Below are 19,781 nucleotides of genomic sequence, written 5' to 3'. Positions count from 1 at the left end.
GCACATACCAAAGTGTCACTACCTCACCAAGGGCCCCAATATGCATGATTAAAGCCTTTATCAGTATAAAGGACTTGTGGGCTTTATAGCTACAGCTCGCCGAAATGGAAGGAAGTACAAAAAAAACGGAAGATTTGTAGGAAGGTATTGTGGAAATTAAAAATTATTCCATCGCAGCTTGGTTGGCATTTGCCAGAAAACCAGGAATGCCAGAAATGTCCTGATTGGCCTTTGAATGGTGTGCTGATAGACCACCACCTGCTGTGTCCGTGTACGGCGTCCGTGGCAACATCATCAGATATGTGCAAGACCAAGGCGGTGTAGTTCCGGGTTCTGGCATGGTGTGCCCAGGCTGCGTGGACCAGCATCTGTACATTGGATGATAAAAAAAAAGAAAAAAAAAAGTCTACTAGAACATTTGAACTTTATTTGATGTCATTTAATCCGAGTTTGAATGTGAATGGTCAATTCCAGACACAGACACATACTGGTTATAAGAGGTTGTGCACAATTTTGCAACTACATTATCACAGTTGATTATTCTTTAATTCCTCTCTTGAAAAGAGATATTTTCTTTCACCACAATTAAGTCACATTAATTTCATCTGCTTATTGAATGGGACAAACGGCCCTTGGAAGAACACATACAACAAGTTGTGACATTTTTATTTTTATTATTTTTTACAATATCTCATTTAAATTTTTATATGATGCCGTGCTGTTTTTTTTTTTATTATTAAAAACATGCAACATGAAATATTTAAATATTTTCCTCCCACGTCACAAACGAGGGCAACGAATGAATTTATTGGTCGTTTTAATCGTTTTGTCCTTATTAAGTCAAGAAAAGCATTTCACACATGCAACCACTTGATGGCAGTATCAGCCTTTGTAGCTCAATGCGCCAAGTTCTACTAAAAAACTGTATGAGAATCTTGTATTTCCTCAACTCAACGTGTGCCCTCTTCACTGTCGCCGGGCGGAAACGGGCGGAAGTGAGAACCAGGAAGGAGGCTCAGCGTACAAAATCTTCATCATCATCATCATCATCATCATCATCATCAAATATGCATCTCGTGGCCGGACTTGTGGGACAGCTCGTGCCAAGCCTATAGGAGATCAGGTGACTCAGCTGCAGCAGGTGTGTTAATAAAATATGAGCCATTGTGGGCTATGATGTCATGTACCCGGAAACGATAATCAAGCAAACGCACGAGCATGGCATATTTTGCTGGTGAATATAGAAAGTAGGTTTTAGATGTTTACGCCTACTAGCACTACCAGCTGATAACAATCCTGATTTAGTGCATTATTTGTCTTCAATAGCATTACGATTAAGCACACTAGTAGAACTACTGTGCCTTACTAGTAATGCTTTCAGTTCCACTTTTGGCCGTCTGTACTAGTACAACCTAAATCTGAATAAGTGCTTCAATGGCCTTATAACGATACGACTGGTACGACCCTATGGTTGTCCTAGATATGGAATATGCTCAAACACATTCAATAAATCAAACAGCTTTGATATTGAATTTTAAAAAAAATAATGTCATAACTCCCTATCATTAATATCTATAGTACATTATTGACAACAGTGTGCGATGCGACTACTAGTGACATTATAAAATTCTACTATCAAAATCTAGTGTTTCACTAGTATTACTAGTAGCACAAGCTTTATGAAGCATTTGTGTGTTGTTGTTTTTTACTCCTCTAGATGGTGCTCTTGGCTTAAAATGAACAGAGCCGAATAGAGAGAGAGTTTGGCCAACTCGCTGTGATCGGTCAACTGCTGGTCACATAACATATGGACGCCATCTTGTTACCCTGCTGAAACCGAGTTGGCCAAACTCTCTCTATATACGGCTCTGAAAGTTAAAGGCTCATGTAATGGAAATGGGTTACATTTCCACTGCATTTTTAAACTAAGAGTGCCATCTAGAGGAGACAAAAAATATTACAAGTCCTTAATGAAGCTTAATTTGTCCATTGCCACTATTGGGCCATGTCAAACTGACTGTCTTTTCTACATCTTCAGAATTTAAATTGTTGTATATCAAATAAATTTTCCCCACTGAAATGATCTGTTCCAGGTCCAAAAAATTCACCACCATTTTGTTTGGTGACATATGTTTGACATTTTTTAAATAAATAAAAAATAGCACTTTATTGATTATTAATAGCATTGTGTAAAAATGGATAAAAAAAATAGCACAGATGGATGCAAAGAAATATTGTAAACAGGTTTTACATAGTGTAAGTACAATATGGGAAAATGTATCCAAAAAATTCATGCAGTGTGTGCGTGTGTTACGCTCATTGTGCTTATTTAAGCTTACTCTTTTCTTACAGTATATTCCTGGTAATTTGGTTATTTTCCACTGTAACCGTGTTTCCAATTGATTAAATGATTGGATCGCTACCCTACATTTTTATGCAAATGCTGCTAGCTCCTGAGCTGCATAGCCGCTAGCGGCTTGAGTGGCTAGCAGCGCAACAACAAAAGCAACCATTCAGGGTCAAGAGACATCAAACAACCAAACTCCAGGTTTACATCTGGTCAACGACTTGACTCATTCAACGCTGAGGCCACTGAGGGGCGTGCTCAGATTGCGAGCTACGCCAATACTGTACTAATGTGCCGCCAATGTCGCGCATCGGGCACTGATCTGCAGTAATCACTACTGCAAAATGAGTTTTTTTTTGTTTTTTTTTACTTAACTCAAACGGTGGCATAACTGAAGCTCGCTCATAAGTCAGATCAAGTCAAGGCACCGCTGTACAAATTATTATTAGCTACGTGCATCTGCGCTCACTTAAGTGAATTCAACTTTCCCCCCGCAAGCCCGGACACAAGCGAGCAGATTGAAATGACTTCAGGGTCACAAGTTCTTTACTTGAAGGTGGTGATCCTGCTTGTTTCCCCATCCACGTAATAGCTGTGAGGTAGCATGTCCTTCATGTGTGTGTGTGTGTGTGTGTGTGTGTGTGTGTTTTCCTGCTTCTTAATCCCATGCACTTTGATTAAGACGTGCCTTTGCCTTTGTTCTTCCTCCGCGGGGGGCTGCCGGCAAGCGAGGGAAGATCACAGGGACGGCCGACTTGAACATTTTGCTCACTCCGCTTCACTCCTAACTGCAGGCTGCCAAGGCTGTGTCGAGCACAAGGACCTCGTGCCTTTAAATACCCTCAGTCATTACAGCCGACATTATCGCGCACGTTCAAAGAGATGCTAACCTCTGCATTGATCTCACAAGCCCACTTTAGAATCCGCTTAATTGGAAAAGTTTTAGTACAAGTGGGTGAAGAAAGTATACACTGTGAAGTTTTTCCATATGGACAAAATGAGATGCAAAAACAACTGAAAACACTTTAAGTTATTCAACCTCACGTGTAATGAGTGTAACGGTAGGTCAAAATTGTTGTGCCTCGGTTTTAAGTTGACGGTTCTGTACTGTATGAACAGATTGGCAGGTCAAATGAAACATCAACAAAGTTGTTTGCGTGCTAAAGTGGCAAATCCAGGTCCAGAAAGTTAAAAACCCTGCCACAGTTTGGCTTTAGCCCCAGGTGCTAGCTAGCTAGCTAGCTCCCATGGTGCTCGTTTACCTGCTCAGGAGCTAACTAGCTAGCATCAGGGGGCTAAAGGCAAACGGTGGCAGGGTTTTTACTAGAGCTGTCAAACGATTACATTTTGTAATCAGATTAAACACATTTTATAATTTTGATTAATCACAATTAATCGCTAATTAAAAAGGCTTTGTTATTTAAAAAAAATGTGCCTGTCAAATTTAAAGAGCACCTGTCATCCACTGCACACGCTCACCTCCCTATTTTTCTAATCAGTTAATTACTTGCATAATTTAAAATGAAAAAAAAAGGCCCAAATAGTTTGACATGAACAAATATTCTGAATGTCATACGCAAACATTTATTAAATGCTTTACTTTAATGCATGTGGTTATGTTTATTGCTCAAACACAACCTGTGCTACCTTAAAAACGTAACCATCGTCAGATAAAGGATTATCTGCAGTCAAAATTAATAGTACGATTAATCCGCATTGATACATGATTAATGTGATAATTTTTTTGTGATTAACTAATTGGCTAAAGCGTTAACTTTGACAACACTAGTTTTGCACTAGTTTGTGTGCAAACAGCCATTAAGCGTCACAAAGACGTTCGTATAGTCGCTATGTATATCATTCTGCCAAATGTTAGTGGCAAGCTAAATGCATGAACGCACTCGAACGTATACGTAGACCACACACACCAATAACCAGATGCCCCCTCAGATGTAACGCTGGCTGCTTGCCTTCGAGGGGTGTCGGCGTGCCTAATCTCAGGTGACGTACACCTGCTAAGGCTCTGCTACACGCGTGTGTAAGTCATATGGGGGCTGTCAAAGAACAATTTGTTAGTCATATCAAACAGGGGTGGGTAAAGTATGGCCCGCAGGACACATATGGCCCCAAACGTTCTTTAATCTGGCAAAAATAAATAAATCTTGTCTACAAATCTATATCGTCCTGTGTTTTTTCTTTTTAAGACAAGAAAAAGGTTGTGCTTTACCTTGACTCGTCTCGGCCACGACTGCCGCCTTCCTCAGAAGCTGACAGTTGTGACGTGTCTTAGCAGCCGATGTTCCTACATCACAATTGTCGTCGCCGAAACTAGTCAAGGTAAAGCAAAACCTTTTTTGTCTGAAGAAAGAAAAAACACAGGACGGTTCTTTAATCTGGATCACCGAGTATTTACATCATTGAAGTAGGCTACTATGTTGTTGTTTTTTGTTAGTGTTATACTCATTAATGCCCTACAAAGCTATTTAGTGTTTTTTAGGGATGATCAATGCCCCTTTCTTTCATTTTGGATCATTTACTTATCGACACATGTTTCCTGTATATGAACAAAAGTATCGGGACACCTGTCAATTGCACCTACAAGAACTTAAGTGTTTTTTTTGGGGGGGGGGGGGGAAATTCAAAGGTCAGGGATGTTGGAACTCTGCGAATCTTTCTTCGTGTTAATCAGAGGGTTAAAGGTCATGCGCTGCTATGTTAAGTTCTTCCAACTCATCCGACCGTGCCTTTTGGGACCCGGGATGCCTCAAATGTATTTTGATGCTTCGGTCCATATTTAATTTGTCACATTTTAAACAGCGCTCTTTTATATGGAACTTTCACTCCCTTATGGGAATATTCTTTTCCATATGTCATTTGGTGAAGTCCCAAGTGCTTCTGATGTGATTCCTTATGCTAAAAAGACATTAGTTATCCTCCATGTGTTGGAAAGGTCATTGCACATGTAGCTGAGGGGGCCGGCAGGGGCTTCCGCGAATCCCCCAGGGACGAGGCCCCAGAGAGAGGAAACTTACTTGGAGGCCCGTGTGCAAGGACCGCACTGCGACAACAGGAGGCGCTGTTAGGGTTTGTTGGCATGCCAAGTCGGGCATGTTGTTTTCCCAGACAGCCTTGTTGCCGTCCCGCTCCCCTCAGGCTCTTGTGCGGAGCTCTGTACAGTCTGAGGGGCTGAGGGGGGTCTTGAGGGGGTGGGGGGTTATTCCCTGTGGTGTAGCATGGAGCCTGAGGGGCTCCTGTGTGTGGGAGCACGGGGGAATGCTTTGGCCTAGAGGGGCCTGGAGCTCAGATGGAGCCTAGAGGGTCATCTTTCTCACTCAGGGAGCAGATCGAGGAAGACAGCGAGGGGAAAACACCTTGAGAGGAGACTCCCATGAGGATACATTCGCACACATGTACACACCAACATACTGATGATCTCTGAAATGCCCTCCTCTTCTTTCCTTGTCTTTCATCTCCTCGTGTATTGCGATGGAAGATGTTCAGCTCTAACAGGATTAGATACATCTCCATCATGTGAGATACAAGATCACAAAGCAAAAGCAAGAACCCCTGGGGAAGAGCGGGACCAAGCACAGCCTCCTCCTCCTCCTCCTCCTCCTCCTCCTCCTCCTCCTCCTCCTCCTCCTCCTCCTCTTCTCCATCCCACAGGATTCCAGATGCTGGGAAGAGCAAAGCAGAGGAAGGAGGGAGACAAATGTGGACAAATGGAGCGAGAGAAACCTTGTGTCCAAAGATATCAGTCTCATTGGGATAACATCGTCTCCACTTGTACTGTAAATGGAAAACAATGACAATCTGTCTAACGTTTAATAGCACACATGAAGATTTCATCATCGTTTGGATGACAAACGCAGCCTCACTGGACATTTTATTAGGTACACCTTTAAGTCTAATTTGGCATGGACATACAAGTTACCTGACTTCTGAGTTTTACAAGATAGGAGCCGTGGATTGACCGATTTTTTTTTCTTCTCTTTGACTTGCTCCAGTGAACTCGACTCAACACAATTCACGACAAGCAGCAGTTGACGTTTACTGTAAACAAAGAGAATTACATGTTTTGTATTCAATCAAACCAAATAGCTTTACGGGTGCTGCAATTCAACGCCATAACTCTGCTTTTTTTTCTTTCTTTTTTTTGCGTTACACGATTACTGACTGTACATGACAAACTTTTAACAAGAATCTATGCTCTATGGCAGAGGTGTCCAAACTACGGCCCGAGGGGGCCAATTGCGGCCCACCATCTATTTTTCAGCGGCCCGCGGCATGTATTAAAAATGACATTTGAGACGGCTTGCAAGGCTAGTTGATAAAAGAAGACAAGGGAGGGTGTTAAAAATTTGTTGCCCCTTGTAGAGTGTTTCTAAATTTGCAAAGATACAAATAAACTATTTACGACTAAAATAATAAGAACGTTTCTCTTCAAAACACTGTGATGAATAAAAATAATTCCGTTTTAGAAGCAAAAATAGTTCAAATAGAATCCGCTTTCTGCTTGGTGTCAAGGTCTGATTCATGAAGTACAGTAACTAGCTTAATTGCTACAGTTTGATTTTGAAAGGGGGCGTCAACCCCAAATGTTTCTTTACAATAATATCTTCCATGCCGCCCCACTAATCTAAACACAATATTCTAATTAATATTGGGTTTGTGGAATATGAGTTAAGCAACAAAATCCCCCATTTTTATATATCGCAGGGGGCGGCCATTTTGCCGCTTGCTGTTGAATAAAAATGACATCACAGTTGCTCGGAACTCAATCACGCACGGCTTAACTTCAGAAAACAGCTTAAGGTCCATGTACTAGTACTTGACGCTGTTTGTCTTTTGTCTCTAGTACGACAACTACAGTATATGTTGTTAGGGAGGATGAACTGTGTACTAGTTGATGCTCCTAGTACTACCAGTGAGAGAATTGTACTATACTAGTTAACATCGAGCCTCACTGGTAACAATTTGTCCCAAAAGTTGTCCTACTGCTGGTAATAAAACGCTTAAATGACATTAATGTACTCTTGAGTCATTCTACTCAGTTACAATTGGTTACAAGTTGAGCAACTCCACTAGAGGGAGTAAAGTGCTATATTGGGAGCTTGCAGGGACGAGCCTCAGCGATGGTCATCAAAGATTGATGGACTCCTTCAAGCTTCATTGTCAAGGCAGTAAAAACATGAACGCTGCAGAATTGGCCCACATTGCTACGGCACGCACTTACAGTCGCACATTTTGCTCTGCGCATTTTCTGTTGCCAGCACTGTGGAAGCACAATCTTGAGCTTCATAGTGCAACATATGAATATGAATCAAGCAGTAAAGTTCAGACATGCAGTACTTGGCCTGGCATCTGTAAAGCTGTGTACGGTGGCGTTAAAAAAAAAAGACGCAGCATGTATTGACGCGAACCCTACAGAAATATCATATTGTTGCATATTATTCATATTATTATTATGTACACAGATGCATTATCAAATAAACGGCAGAAATTCAGCCCTTCAGTGGCTTCAATCCAACAAGTCCTGAGGGCAGAAAGAATTATGAACTCAAATGATAAAGACATGAGGAAGTACTAAGATATTCATAAGAAACTGGAGCCGGTTGTGATGAAGCGCTCCGAACGGAGCAGCGGTGACGGAGGAAGAGTACGTTGTTATTGTTGTTTTGCTTTTAATTCATGACAAATAGACACTGCAGTATTTGAAAAGATGAAATGACACTTTCAGCGGATGGGGGCCAATGGTCTCATGAGTCCATTCTCACCCAGAGGGCTCATTATTATCAGTGTGGAGGGCTTGATGTAGGCAGACGCTCATATGAGAGCCGTCTGAAGGCATTACCTCGCGCGCGCGCGCGCACGCACACAGTGAATTATTAGGGGGGGGGGGGGGTGATAAAGAGGAGGGTTGTTAAACATGACCACAAGGCAGGCCTGTATACGGGGTGTGTGTACACCATCATTTTTTCTCATATTTTACACGCACACACACACAGGCGCGCGCAGATGCACCCTGACACATGACAAATCTCATATGCTATTTACAGGAAGTCTATTAGTGTCTTGGGTCGACTAATTACTCAAATGTAGGATGCAAGAACGGACACACAACTGTAGCTCTGGAGGCGCTATTTAGTGGCGTGTGTGTGCGTGTGTGCGCGCGCGCGCGCGCTATTAGACAAGTATGCTATTAGACGCTGACTAAACGAAGCTCCTCCCTTCGCCTTGAACGGGAAGTCAACCCAAAAAATATTTACATTAATATATTCTATGCAGCCCCAGAAGTTTAAACACGGGTTTCTGGTTAATACCAAAAATAACATCGGAGTTGCACGGGGCTCAGTTCACAGCTTAGTTCGCGAATGTCACGTGACCAAACTCAGAAAACGGGTGAGCCGTGATTGGTCATTACCTGAGCAATTACAATATCATTTTCAGTCAAAAGCAAGTGGCAAAATGGCCTCCCCCTGAGATGGGAAACGTTGCACAAACGCAATATTCGTCAGCTGTTTACGTCAGTGGGTACAAAGAACATATTTTAAAGAAAAAAAATGTGGGGTTGAATTCACACTTTACACGACACTTCTTTAACATACAGTGGCGCCTTGCTTGCACGCTCTAATAATCGTATCTCAAGTCATTGTTCAACATTGAAATAAATCCCTTGGCTAACTGGGGACTGGGGAGTATTTTTAGATAATGAGCCTACATGTGTTCGTGTTCGACTATCTGTTGCAACACCAATGCTATTTGTTAGCCCATCTATTATGCTTCTCTTATGTGTTAGCATTAACTCATTCACTGCCATTGACGGCTATAGACGTCAAAAATTCATTTGAACTATTTCTATTAGTTGTTTTTTTTCTTGAGAGAGTATTTCAAGAAGAGCTCAGTATTTATTCGGTAATCTTACCGATTCGACATGTCATCATCATTGCTCTCTCTCTTTTTCCATTTTATTGTATGTGCGTCAGTATGTGCATGTGCGGGCGTGCGTGTGCATATGTGCGTGCGTGTGAGTGTGTGCTCATTAATTCACCTAAAGCATATTAAAAATCCCATACCATTCACCGAAACCGAATACTTCTGAAACGAAACTATTTCTATTAGTTTAACATTTTTTTTCCACTTTTGCTAACAAGAGTATGAAAACCTAGAAAAAATTTTTATTGTAAATTTAGAACAGATTAATCGTTAGTTAATTAGTGAAGTCATGTGATTAATTACAATTACAAATTGTAATCGCCTGACGGGCCTAATTAAAATATATATATATTAAAAATAAGGGGCATTTAATCGTAATGAATCGCATGATAATTTTATATCTGTTATAAATGCACAATTAAAAAATTAATGAAATGAATTTTTTTTAACTAATAGAAATGCTACATGAATTTTTGACGTCTTTAGTCATCAATGGCAGTGAATGAGTTAAGCTAGGAAAGTTCTGTTGTTCCATATACACAATATGAAATTCTCTTCGTTTTACAGACAGTAAACTTCATTAGGAGCGTCTTAAAACAGCTTGAAGCCTCCATTTTGAGACCAAATTTTTTTTTGAATGGAATTATGTCCAGGGCTCGGAATATAGCTAATAGCTATTTTCCGTTGTTGAGAAAGTGTTCCGTCTAACTCTCAAACACACTGCCACTGGTGACCTGATCCCCTGGGGTCACAAACTCTGACAGGGTCTTAGATTTTTCTATAAACTTGTACAGTCCACGAAAAAAGATTGCGCAGCCGCAGAAAACGCAAAACTTGCTTACATTTCTGTTGTTTCTTGGATGTTGGGCAAGTCCAAGTTTGTGTGCATTTTTATAAAGCAATCACTGTTGTTTACGTACGTCCCCCAAATTCAAGCCAGCCAAATGTCGTATTAATTCAACGGAAACCCAAGAAAAACAAGCTTTCCAGACATTGCTCATAGTGTGCTGGCACAGGGTCGTACATTGCGGCAGCACAACACATGCATCGTGCTGTCCCCTTGTTCCTAATGAGCTTTATCGCATCGGTCCCGCTTGACTTGTCCTGTTAAGTGGCACACATATATCCATATGTTCCACATGAGCAGGCAGAGGGGGCACGCTGGGTGGCGGAGACGCTTTCTCAGTTACATCGCACTGTTTTGAACGGCAACAGCCAGCAGCGAGGGCCAGTCAGCTCCACTCTGCATCTCCGCCGCGGCAACGTGTGGCGGGGGAGTGTGTAGACGCCAATCGCTCGTGAGCACTGACGACAGGGTCCATTTGTTCTTGATGTTAAAGGAGTTAAGAAGTCACATTGGAGACGGCGGCAAATTGTGAAGCGGGACGCCGCAGAGGGCCGGCTTCCGATCTGCGGATCTATTGAGAGGTGTTTGTGATTCTCGTTACCTCATGAAAATATTACAAACAGCTCGGTATGATAAAGTATAGTGAACTGCTGCATGGTCACTGTTTAACATAAACATATTTTTTAAGAACCCGCACTCCGTTATTCACTGAAAATCTCGGCTATTTGCAGTTTTTGAGTTTAAGACAAAGCAATGAAATTCTTTGGCGCCATCTTGTGGAATTTTGGTGTTGTTGGGTTTGATTTTCTTCCCCGATGGGCGACCAAGAGCAAGAGTAGACTACTAGTTACATTTGTGTGTGTAAATGCTAAAGGTGAATTTAATGACCTAATACTTGTTTGTGTGACACACTAGTGCACGTATTTTTTTGCCTATGTGTGTGTGTGATGTCACATCAGTATATGCTAGCTAGTAGCTAATCACATGAATTCAATCACTGCCATTGACAGCTATAGATGTCAACAATTCATTTGAACAATTTCTATTAGGTTAGTTTTTTTTAATTTTTAGTATGAAAACCTAGATTTTTTTTGGGTACATTTAGAACAGATATAAAATTTGTGATTAATTGTGAGTTAACTAGTGAAGTCATGCGAATAATTACGATTGTAAATTTTAATCGCCTGATGCCCCTAATTTTTTAGAATCTTTCTTTTTTAATTTTTTTTTTTTTAAAGAAAAGATTATTAAAAATTAGGGACGTCAGGCGAGTACTACTTTTAATCGTAATTAATCGCATTACTTCACTAGTTAATTTAACTAATCACATATCTGTTCTAATACAATATAAAAAACAACTAGGTTTTCATACTCTTGTTAACATAAGTGGGAACAATGTTAAATAGAAATAGTTTAAAAATTTTTTTTTACGTCTATCGCCGTCAATGGCAGTGAATGAGTTAATGAGGCTCAAGTTTGTTTGTTTTTTGTATTGAGATAATTTCCTGAGTAGTTTTCCGCTTGGGTAAGGTTCCAAAGATTACCCGCAATAAATAAATCTGTGAAGTTAGCTTTATGTTTTACATTTTTTACAAATCTCTCACCAAATAGTTTATAGACTGTTTTTATCAAGGCATTTACATGTTATCACATTTAATCATTCTCAATATTCAAACCTGAATACATTTTATAAAATAAGTACATTACAATAAAAAAAATAAATGCATGCAAAATTGCACACAAAAAATTCCATGAAAGTGAGATCGCGAAAAGTGAACCGCGTTATAGTGAGGGAACACTACATTCGATGCATGGCAATGTTTTATGGCGCTCTCAGATTTATGTGGTTTTAGAACTTGGAAGTCAACCCTGCAAGACAGAATCAATGGAGACCTAATGGATACGCTTTTGTTTGTTTATTTGCACACAATTGAGCATTTTTTTCAATGTGGGAAACAACAAAACAAGCCGTTTACTGCGTGCCACTCCTCAACAATCAATGTGAGCCATTAATGTAAATGTGGTGCTTGGAAACAATGAAACAAAAACAATAAAAAAAAGGGGATGGGAGGGAAAGAGACAATTTTGGCATTTTTAAACAGATAAACAAATAAATAGAATTAAAAGCTAAGTAAATCTTTCATGGGCTAAACTACATAAAACAAACTATTACGTGGAAAGACAATTGCTGTTAAAACATAATTGTGTTAACTTCATACAAAAGAAACAGTTAAACATTAAAAACATTTTTTTTCCCAATTCACAATGCTTGACCAGAGCTAAAACGTAAAATAAATAAAGTTCTGTTCTTTGAACTGCAGCTTCACATTGTTGTTATCAAAACGCTGCATTCGGCTTTGAACACTTGTCAGGCCGCAAAGACGACATGGCGGCGGGAAGCCGCCGTCAATTGGAGGAACGTCCTCTTCCTGCTCCTGAATATCAGAAACGGCAACACGTTGCAACGCTTTTGACCTTTTAGTGTAGTGGTAGGACCGACTTTGATCAACAAGTCCTGCAACTTGTTGCTCATCTGCAGTGATGGTTTCTTAACGCCAACATTCCGTCATGGACAGCTGGTCAAACAAGACTCTTGAGATTGTGTCACACAACAAATCAATTCCACCTCGTATACAAACACGCACACATTAGAAGTTGAAGCGAAGCTCAAAGCTCATCGTGGTTGCGGGTGAGGTCCTCTCCGTAATTGGTGGCTTGGCTTCCTACAAACATGTTCCAATTCTCCAGGATTTCTTCTTTGGTCAACACCTGGTCCTGAGAAATCATGCAAAAATACCGTTGCGGAGTCTCATGTTACTGCAATCGCACGAAGCCAAAAGATGGCCGCCACTCGCAACTTAAAATGCAGACGAAAGGATTAGCCAGTAAATAGTTCCTCATTCGCTGACACCCATGTCACTCGCCAGGCCCCGCCTTTTAAAGCCATAGACACTCAAAGTCATAGATACTAAAGTTGAACATAGAAAAAAATAATAATCATACCTGCACATCACAACTGATCACTGATTGCTGTTTAATTATATCTTAAAGGAATTGAGGCAAAATGTGGTTCTGTATTGATCATGCTTGGACCATTGAGCTAGAGCAACAAAAGAGGCATTATTCTGCTCGAAAGAGGAATTCAGAACATTTTGGTAGATTATCCAATCTCAATAATAATCATAAATACGTATATTCATTTTCTACATTGTAAAGGAAAGTCACACACATGCCATACATTTGTATCAAAATTGCGGGTCAAGAAGTTGTACCTTGTCCTGGTCCGACTCGTAGACCAGGTGTCGCGCCTCGGCCTGGGCATGGTCGTAGTTTTGCGGCATAATCCACTGGCGGATTTCCTCCCGGTCCATTTGACCGTCTTTGTTCAAGTCTCTGAAGTCGGAGAACTGATCCCTCTCGGTTTTGAGCCAGTCCGGCTCCGGCCCGCCGTCCTCGTGAGCAAACATGTCGGCTGAAAGCGGAGACATCGTTTGCTATGAACATAACCTTCCAAGTCAAACCCCTCCAAATATGGTACAATAACACTTTTTATTTGCATTTGCCGCTTGAACTCACCAACGTACTCGTCCTCGTCCACGTGTCCGTCGCCGTTCTTGTCAATGTCCTCCAGTGTTTCCTGCATCGGGCACAATGAGTTGATGTCACTAACGAGGGTCAACGGCAGCCGGAACTTCCACTTTGACTAATAAAAAGGCAGGAACAAGTCGCCCCGGGCAGTGCGACTCAACACGAGGGTCACTTTACAGCTGGGCTGGCGCACTGACACCACAATCACAAGACACTCTGCTGATGTGGACCAAACACATTTAAAGCCCCCGCTAGACGTCTTTGTCTGCTGTGAGACTTCGCATCTACACGTGCGGTAAACCTCACAGATGCAGATTTTTTTCTGCAGGTGGGAGGCCCTCGCTGAACCCTGATGAATATTTAACAGACGCGTAGAATACAGCAGAATAATAACATACGAGGCTCCATCAATATTGTAAACTCAATCCGAAAGGTTGCACGCGGGAGGAATGCTCAGTAAAACAAAATCAAATGTATATAGCGCACCGCATGAGGCAGTGCACTGTATTTCAGTTGCACGCGACAAACGCGCACGCTGTTGGTCGGAAATGTCAACATCAAACCTAAACACACAAACGCATCTTTTTTTTTAGTACGTTCTTTTTGAGTTGGTTTTTATAATTAGAAACTCAAGGGCCGGTGATCTGCATGGAATTTTTCCTTTTTAAAAGTCAAAGTACTTGTTTGATGTGCTCATTTGAGATGGAAAAAAAAAACATTACAGTGGTGCCTTGAGATATGAGTTGAATTTGTTCTCGGACCATGTTTATAGCTAAAAACATCTATATGTATGTATCTCAAATTATCTTTACTGGAAATGCTATTCCACCATTCTGCCAAAAAACTAAATAATTTTTTTTATTTTTTGGGGTTTTTTAATAAAGGAGAATATTACACTACAAATAATATGATAACAACAATACTATTATTTTAATACATATAATAACTCGGAATGGGCGAGTACCAATACCAGGCCTTATTTCAAGGTATCGGTACTCGCAACAGCAGCCGATACCAGTAGCAGCCGCCCTCTTGTGGCCATCTTACACTCAAAAAAAAAAAATAACCCAACTATGGATCAAAAATAGACTAATCCTCTACTTGGGTCAATTTGACCCAACTTTGAGCCAAGAAATGGGTCTTTTTGTATAAAACAACCCAGAAAGTTAGGTCAAATTGACCCATAATATAGATCGGTCCATTTTGTATCTATAATTGGGATACTTTTGACCCAACTGTTTTTAGAGTGTATGAAATTAGAAGAATTTAAAATTGCCATTAATTTTAAGGGAAAATGCTACATAATCAAAAGTACTAGTGGTATCTGCACTTGGTATCAGTGATTATTTAAATTGAGTACCCTGACTTGGCCACTGAGGGCCAGTATAATACAGTCATGCAGACAAAAACAAAGACGAGTTTCACAACTACTATCAGTGACAGTAAGCTGCAGTAATATTACTTGTTTTTCACAGAGGATAAAGAAAATCTCCCTGCGAGGACGGTTATGTCTGTGTATTACAGCACCATCTGTGTTCCAATATATGTTGCCTAAAGTGCTATAATGGCCAAATTGATACTATTCCATTTTACATTGTTTGTTAGCATTAAGCTAAGTAAGCAGATGAAGCAAAGCTATGCGGCTGTTTTCAATCTACGTTAAATTGTCTTTGTTTGATGTTTAGCTTGACAGTAAACAAACCGGGTCACACGTATTTCAAGGCATGAGTGATATAAAAAAGATAGATTATTAACTCATTTGCTCCCAAAAATGTATAAATATGTTCTATTTTAAATATTGTCATGTTCCCCAAAAACTTTTTTTTATGCTAGAGCAAACAGAAGGCTTTGACGCAGCCTCTAAACTGAAGAGAACGCTTAAAGCAATGATAGTGATTCCAAAAACGGCCAGCAGGTGGCAGCAGAGTATAAGAGATCAACCAGGGCCATATTGCAAAAAAGCTCTTTCACCCACTGTTTTAAACAGATTTGTGAATAATGATGAAACTTATATATAACTATATTGTAATGCGAATTGCTGCAAAACGGAAACAGAAATGTACTTTTTTCCTGATGAAAAAAGGAGACTCAAATCTTTCTTTTGGTCGGTTCCGTGTTTTTATAGCAATAGAACACAATATTCTGTGGGCCTTGCAAAATCAGTCAAAATTCAGTAAACCAGCCGGGAGCGAAGGGGATTGCTTCAGTGAAAATGGCGGGGAGTGAAAGAGTTAATGTGGCTTCTTTCTTTTTTTTTTGCTCAGCTTCAAAATTCAAGAGCACATGTCATCATTTAATCATACATTGAAACTAAATTGCCCATTGACTGGCTGCAACCAAGCAAGCCTCTTTCAAATGTCTTTTGGTGTTGCGTCATCAGTGATGTCACATGTGGGGGGAAAAAAGGTGTTAAAACAGAGGAGTCTGTTCCAACAGTGGTCCACATGACCACTGGAACAACATGACCACTTATTAGCTTCATTTGGCCCGACCGGAGAGATGCCAAAGGCTGAACAGTCGCTCGGTACTTCATAAAAATGAGACTTTAATTATTAACTGCGTCAAATGGGTAGTACAACTTTTATGAACACGGCAGCATAGTGCCGCCTTACTGCGAAACATTTCCCACGCAACTTCTCCGTGAGGCCAAATTCATATTTAAAGATCGAGTGTTAAATGGGACAGCCAGTACATCCCTCTGGATCCGCTCCCCCCCAAAAAATTATACAAAGTAACATTTGAAGGGCAGACTTAAAATGTGATTTGAATTCTACATATTTATCAAAGCAGCCCATATGACGGGACCCGCAAAGGTGCTCATGGAAGTCTCACCTGCACCACAATCTCCTTCATGTGGTCAAACTCCTCGGGGTGCAAGAAGGCTGTGAACTCTTCCCTGTCAGCCGCCTGGTCCCCGTTCAGATCAGCTGTTTTGAACCTCCTCTCGTCACGGGGAAGCATCTTCTTGAAGCTGAACTGGTCGCTCGTATCGTCAAACTCTTCTGGATTGGCTGAGTACACAAAAACAGTTTCAATTTGATGAACTCCCCTTTTTTTTACATGGAGTCGTCAAATTATTCATTTTTTGGTGTTACTGTCACAAAATCTCACTTGCTTTAGTGTAGATTTGGAAATGACAACATAAAAAAATTAAAGCTTTTTGTTATTTGATAAGTGCGTTTACAACTCAGCCCTCAGTTTCAAAAAGGTTGGTGACTCAAATTTGACCCAATTCCATAGTGGAGTTCTTCAATGTATGAGCCCTAGAAATCAACCAAAATGGCTGACTTCCTGTTCAGTTTCGTGCATGGGTTCTTCAGAGTTTTCCGTGCGTCATGTTATGATAGAAAGGTCTACCCACACACAACTGCCAAAACATGTGACTTTTTGTGCTCTAATAAATTGTACACTAATCCCTTGAGCGTTTCCTACCAAGGTAGTAGCCATAGGTGGCTTGCTTGTATTCTTCCCATGAGATCTTGTTGTCTTTGTTGAGGTCATAATCAGCCCAGACCTTGGCCACGTTCTCATAAACGTAACGCTTCTGGACACGTTTGATCCACGCTTTGAGCTCGTCGGCGGTGATGAGGCCGTTGGCGTCGCTGTCGATCCGCTGCACTATTTTACTGCAAAGACAATTTAAGAGTTACTATACCTGAGGATATCCTGACCAAGACAGTGGAAACAGAGCAGAGCAGAAAGAATATAGGCCTGGGAGCATTGTTTGTGTATGTAAAATTAGCAGTCATTTAAAAAGGTGTGCAACTGCTAGCCCGCTAATAACAGTCAGCGTTATGTTAGCATTGTGCTAGCTGACTTTGGTTATCAAATGATTTAGTTGAATATTTTGCTGTTTCAATATATAATGTTTATTTTCATTTAGTTGCATGCATCAGTTTTACAGGAAAGTTCAAATGGTAATGAAATATAAAAAAAACTTGATGCACGTATGCTGTACTCTAATTTGAAAAAGTCTTTTGACGATCGAGTCTTTTGCGTTTCATGATATATGATAATTTATTGACAGTGATACTTTATTAATTAATTTGTGTTTTAATGAGTTTGAAAGTGTTTAAAGTAGCACTAAGGAACTTTTCAACCTTCATAAAATATTTTCATAACTCTTCTGATGAAACATCGACTTAAAACTAGTTGAATGGTAGCTTTGCCATGGCCTGAGGGGGTCGGTATCATTTTTACTGGCACTTAACTTTGAGGGGGATGGTAGGAACACTGACACACAAAATACTACAAATGTGCTGACTGCTTTATGGCATATGTCACTTCCGCCTTTACCCATTCATTACAAAGACGGAAGTCAATTTGACTGGCGTAAGCTAAAAAATGACGCGATGCGCTTGTCCTCGTGGGAAATGCGGTCTTCCTTCAGGCATAACATTATTATTTTGCCCATATGGCGCCGCCATAATCAACACAAACTGAAAGCTCCTTAGCGTTGCTTTAAAGTATGAGGGAGGAAAATACTCACTGAAATGAGGATATGCTCATGTCATACAGGGCAGTGGCTGTACAACTTCTGAGGCATTTTTTTCAATTGATGTTGGTTGAATTGTAAATTTCATCAGGAGTTACACATATTGGTAATTTCACACTTTTCAGCAGCACTTTAACATTCATAAAGTCAGCATGTTCCCAACAGGACATGCATTTCAAAACTATCGGTTAAGTTTTTTATTTTATTTTACACCATGAAAGGAGGTGGAAGTGGGGAAGTGGGAGGGGCAGGAGCCCAATTTAAGCTAAGTATTCTTAGACTCCAGTTGCCACGTTGTGATGTACCGGGGGTCCTCCCACTCTCACAGAGATCCCTTTCAGCCACGTAACAAAACATAAAAATAAACTATTACATGCCTTTTAGTGAAGAAAGCACCGCTGTCTTGTGACTGACAATTGGAGTCCAAACATCATCAGCTCCAATAATGCTTCTTTAATGATGATCCATAATTCAAATCAAGTCATTAGGTGTGTGTGTGGAAATACGACGGCGGTATACTAATAAAGTTTTCTCCTCCGCTGGCATGCATTGCACACATTTGTCGTGCACTTGAGCTTTGTTAGTAAATATTAATGAACAGTTACACGCAACGCACTTGCTCAGCCGGAGAAGTGTAGACTAGAGTGAGTGTGCGTGATTTACAACAAACACGCTCATACACGTTGGCTCCACTTTGGCGGAGGGTGTGAAACGGGAAAGGCATCCTGACTTACCCGAGCCTGTCTTTGCTCTCCTCCGGGGTGAGCTGGTCGAACGTCCTGGCCTCCTCCTTGCCCAGGAAGGCCTCGTGGTCGTATTGGAAGCTGTTGTTGTCTTCTTGAGTTCTCTTGTTCAGGTTGGTTTCGTAAATGACTCGCTCTTTCTTCGCGGTAGGCTTCCCGTGTGCGGAGGCGATCCACAGCAGCAGCGCGCATACCAAGCCGAACACCTCCATCATTCAGCAACCAGCACGGCCTTTTGTCACTACAACTTCGCCCCGCCGCAGTGCTCCTGAATGGTCTTTCTTTTGTCCTTCGGTGCTAACGACACATCCGCATTAAACTACTTCAAATTTGGCACACTGAGCACGGAGGAGACCGATCCGCAAAGCTCAGACGGCTTTAAGTTTAAGTATTTGCGCAATCAGTTCGCCTGTGGAGGGGACAAAACCAGGCGGTGACTTCCGGTCTACTCCTAACTAGCCAATCAGAGTGTAGCTTGAAGAAGGGCTCACCCACGCCTCTCTGTAACCACGTACGTTATTGGTCAGAGGTACGCGAGAGGAATTTCGGCGCCACGTTGCAAGCTAGCTGCAACACAAAATAAAAGGATGTGGCTGCATGTTGAGAATAGATGTAGAGTGTTTTTCTTCTTCTTTTGCTCTCATCAGCATCAGGCAGCGAAAAGCAAAATATGTCCGTTTTTAATGTGTCAAAGATAATGTATGTTATTGTGTGGGTACTTTAAAGCCTTGCTGTGTCTTATCATGCACCAACTAGCTCCGTTAACAAAGTTTTGAGCCCCCAAAAGTTTCCCCTTGTATTTTATCCAAGTTGTGTGTATTTGGT

At 41.0% G+C, this 19,781-nt stretch overlaps 1 protein-coding gene across 1 annotated transcript; it reads right to left on the bottom strand.

The window, feature by feature from the left end:
* Positions 1-12,031: 12,031 nt before the first annotated feature.
* rcn1 (reticulocalbin 1, EF-hand calcium binding domain) lies at positions 12,032-19,394 on the bottom strand. Its single transcript, XM_086072363.1, has 6 exons — positions 18,948-19,394; positions 17,151-17,344; positions 16,551-16,729; positions 13,707-13,767; positions 13,403-13,602; positions 12,032-12,905 (listed from the first exon to the last, which is right to left on the bottom strand). The coding sequence occupies exons 1-6, from the start codon at positions 19,169-19,171 to the stop codon at positions 12,798-12,800; spliced, it is 966 nt and encodes a 321-aa protein (XP_085928489.1). The 5' UTR covers positions 19,172-19,394; the 3' UTR covers positions 12,032-12,797.
* Positions 19,395-19,781: the final 387 nt, after the last annotated feature.

This window comes from Leptonotus elevatus, chromosome 3 (assembly GCF_054856555.1).
Source record: "Leptonotus elevatus isolate MCC_2025b chromosome 3, RoL_Lele_1.0, whole genome shotgun sequence".
NCBI classification, from domain to species: Eukaryota; Metazoa; Chordata; class Actinopteri; order Syngnathiformes; family Syngnathidae; genus Leptonotus; species Leptonotus elevatus.
This window is presented reverse-complemented; position numbering and strand designations above follow the sequence as displayed.

Excerpts from the sequence above, each read along its gene's own strand:
- rcn1 (XM_086072363.1), bottom strand. The coding sequence starts at position 19,171 with ATGATGGAGGTGTTCGGCTTGGTATGCGCGCTGCTGCTGTGGATCGCC. Across the intron at positions 16,730-17,150 it reads CACCTATGGCTACTACCTTG|CCAATCCAGAAGAGTTTGAC; the intron begins GTAGGAAACGCT and ends TTGTGTACTCAG. Across the intron at positions 12,906-13,402 it reads ACGAGTCGGACCAGGACAAG|GACCAGGTGTTGACCAAAGA; the intron begins GTACAACTTCTT and ends ATGATTTCTCAG.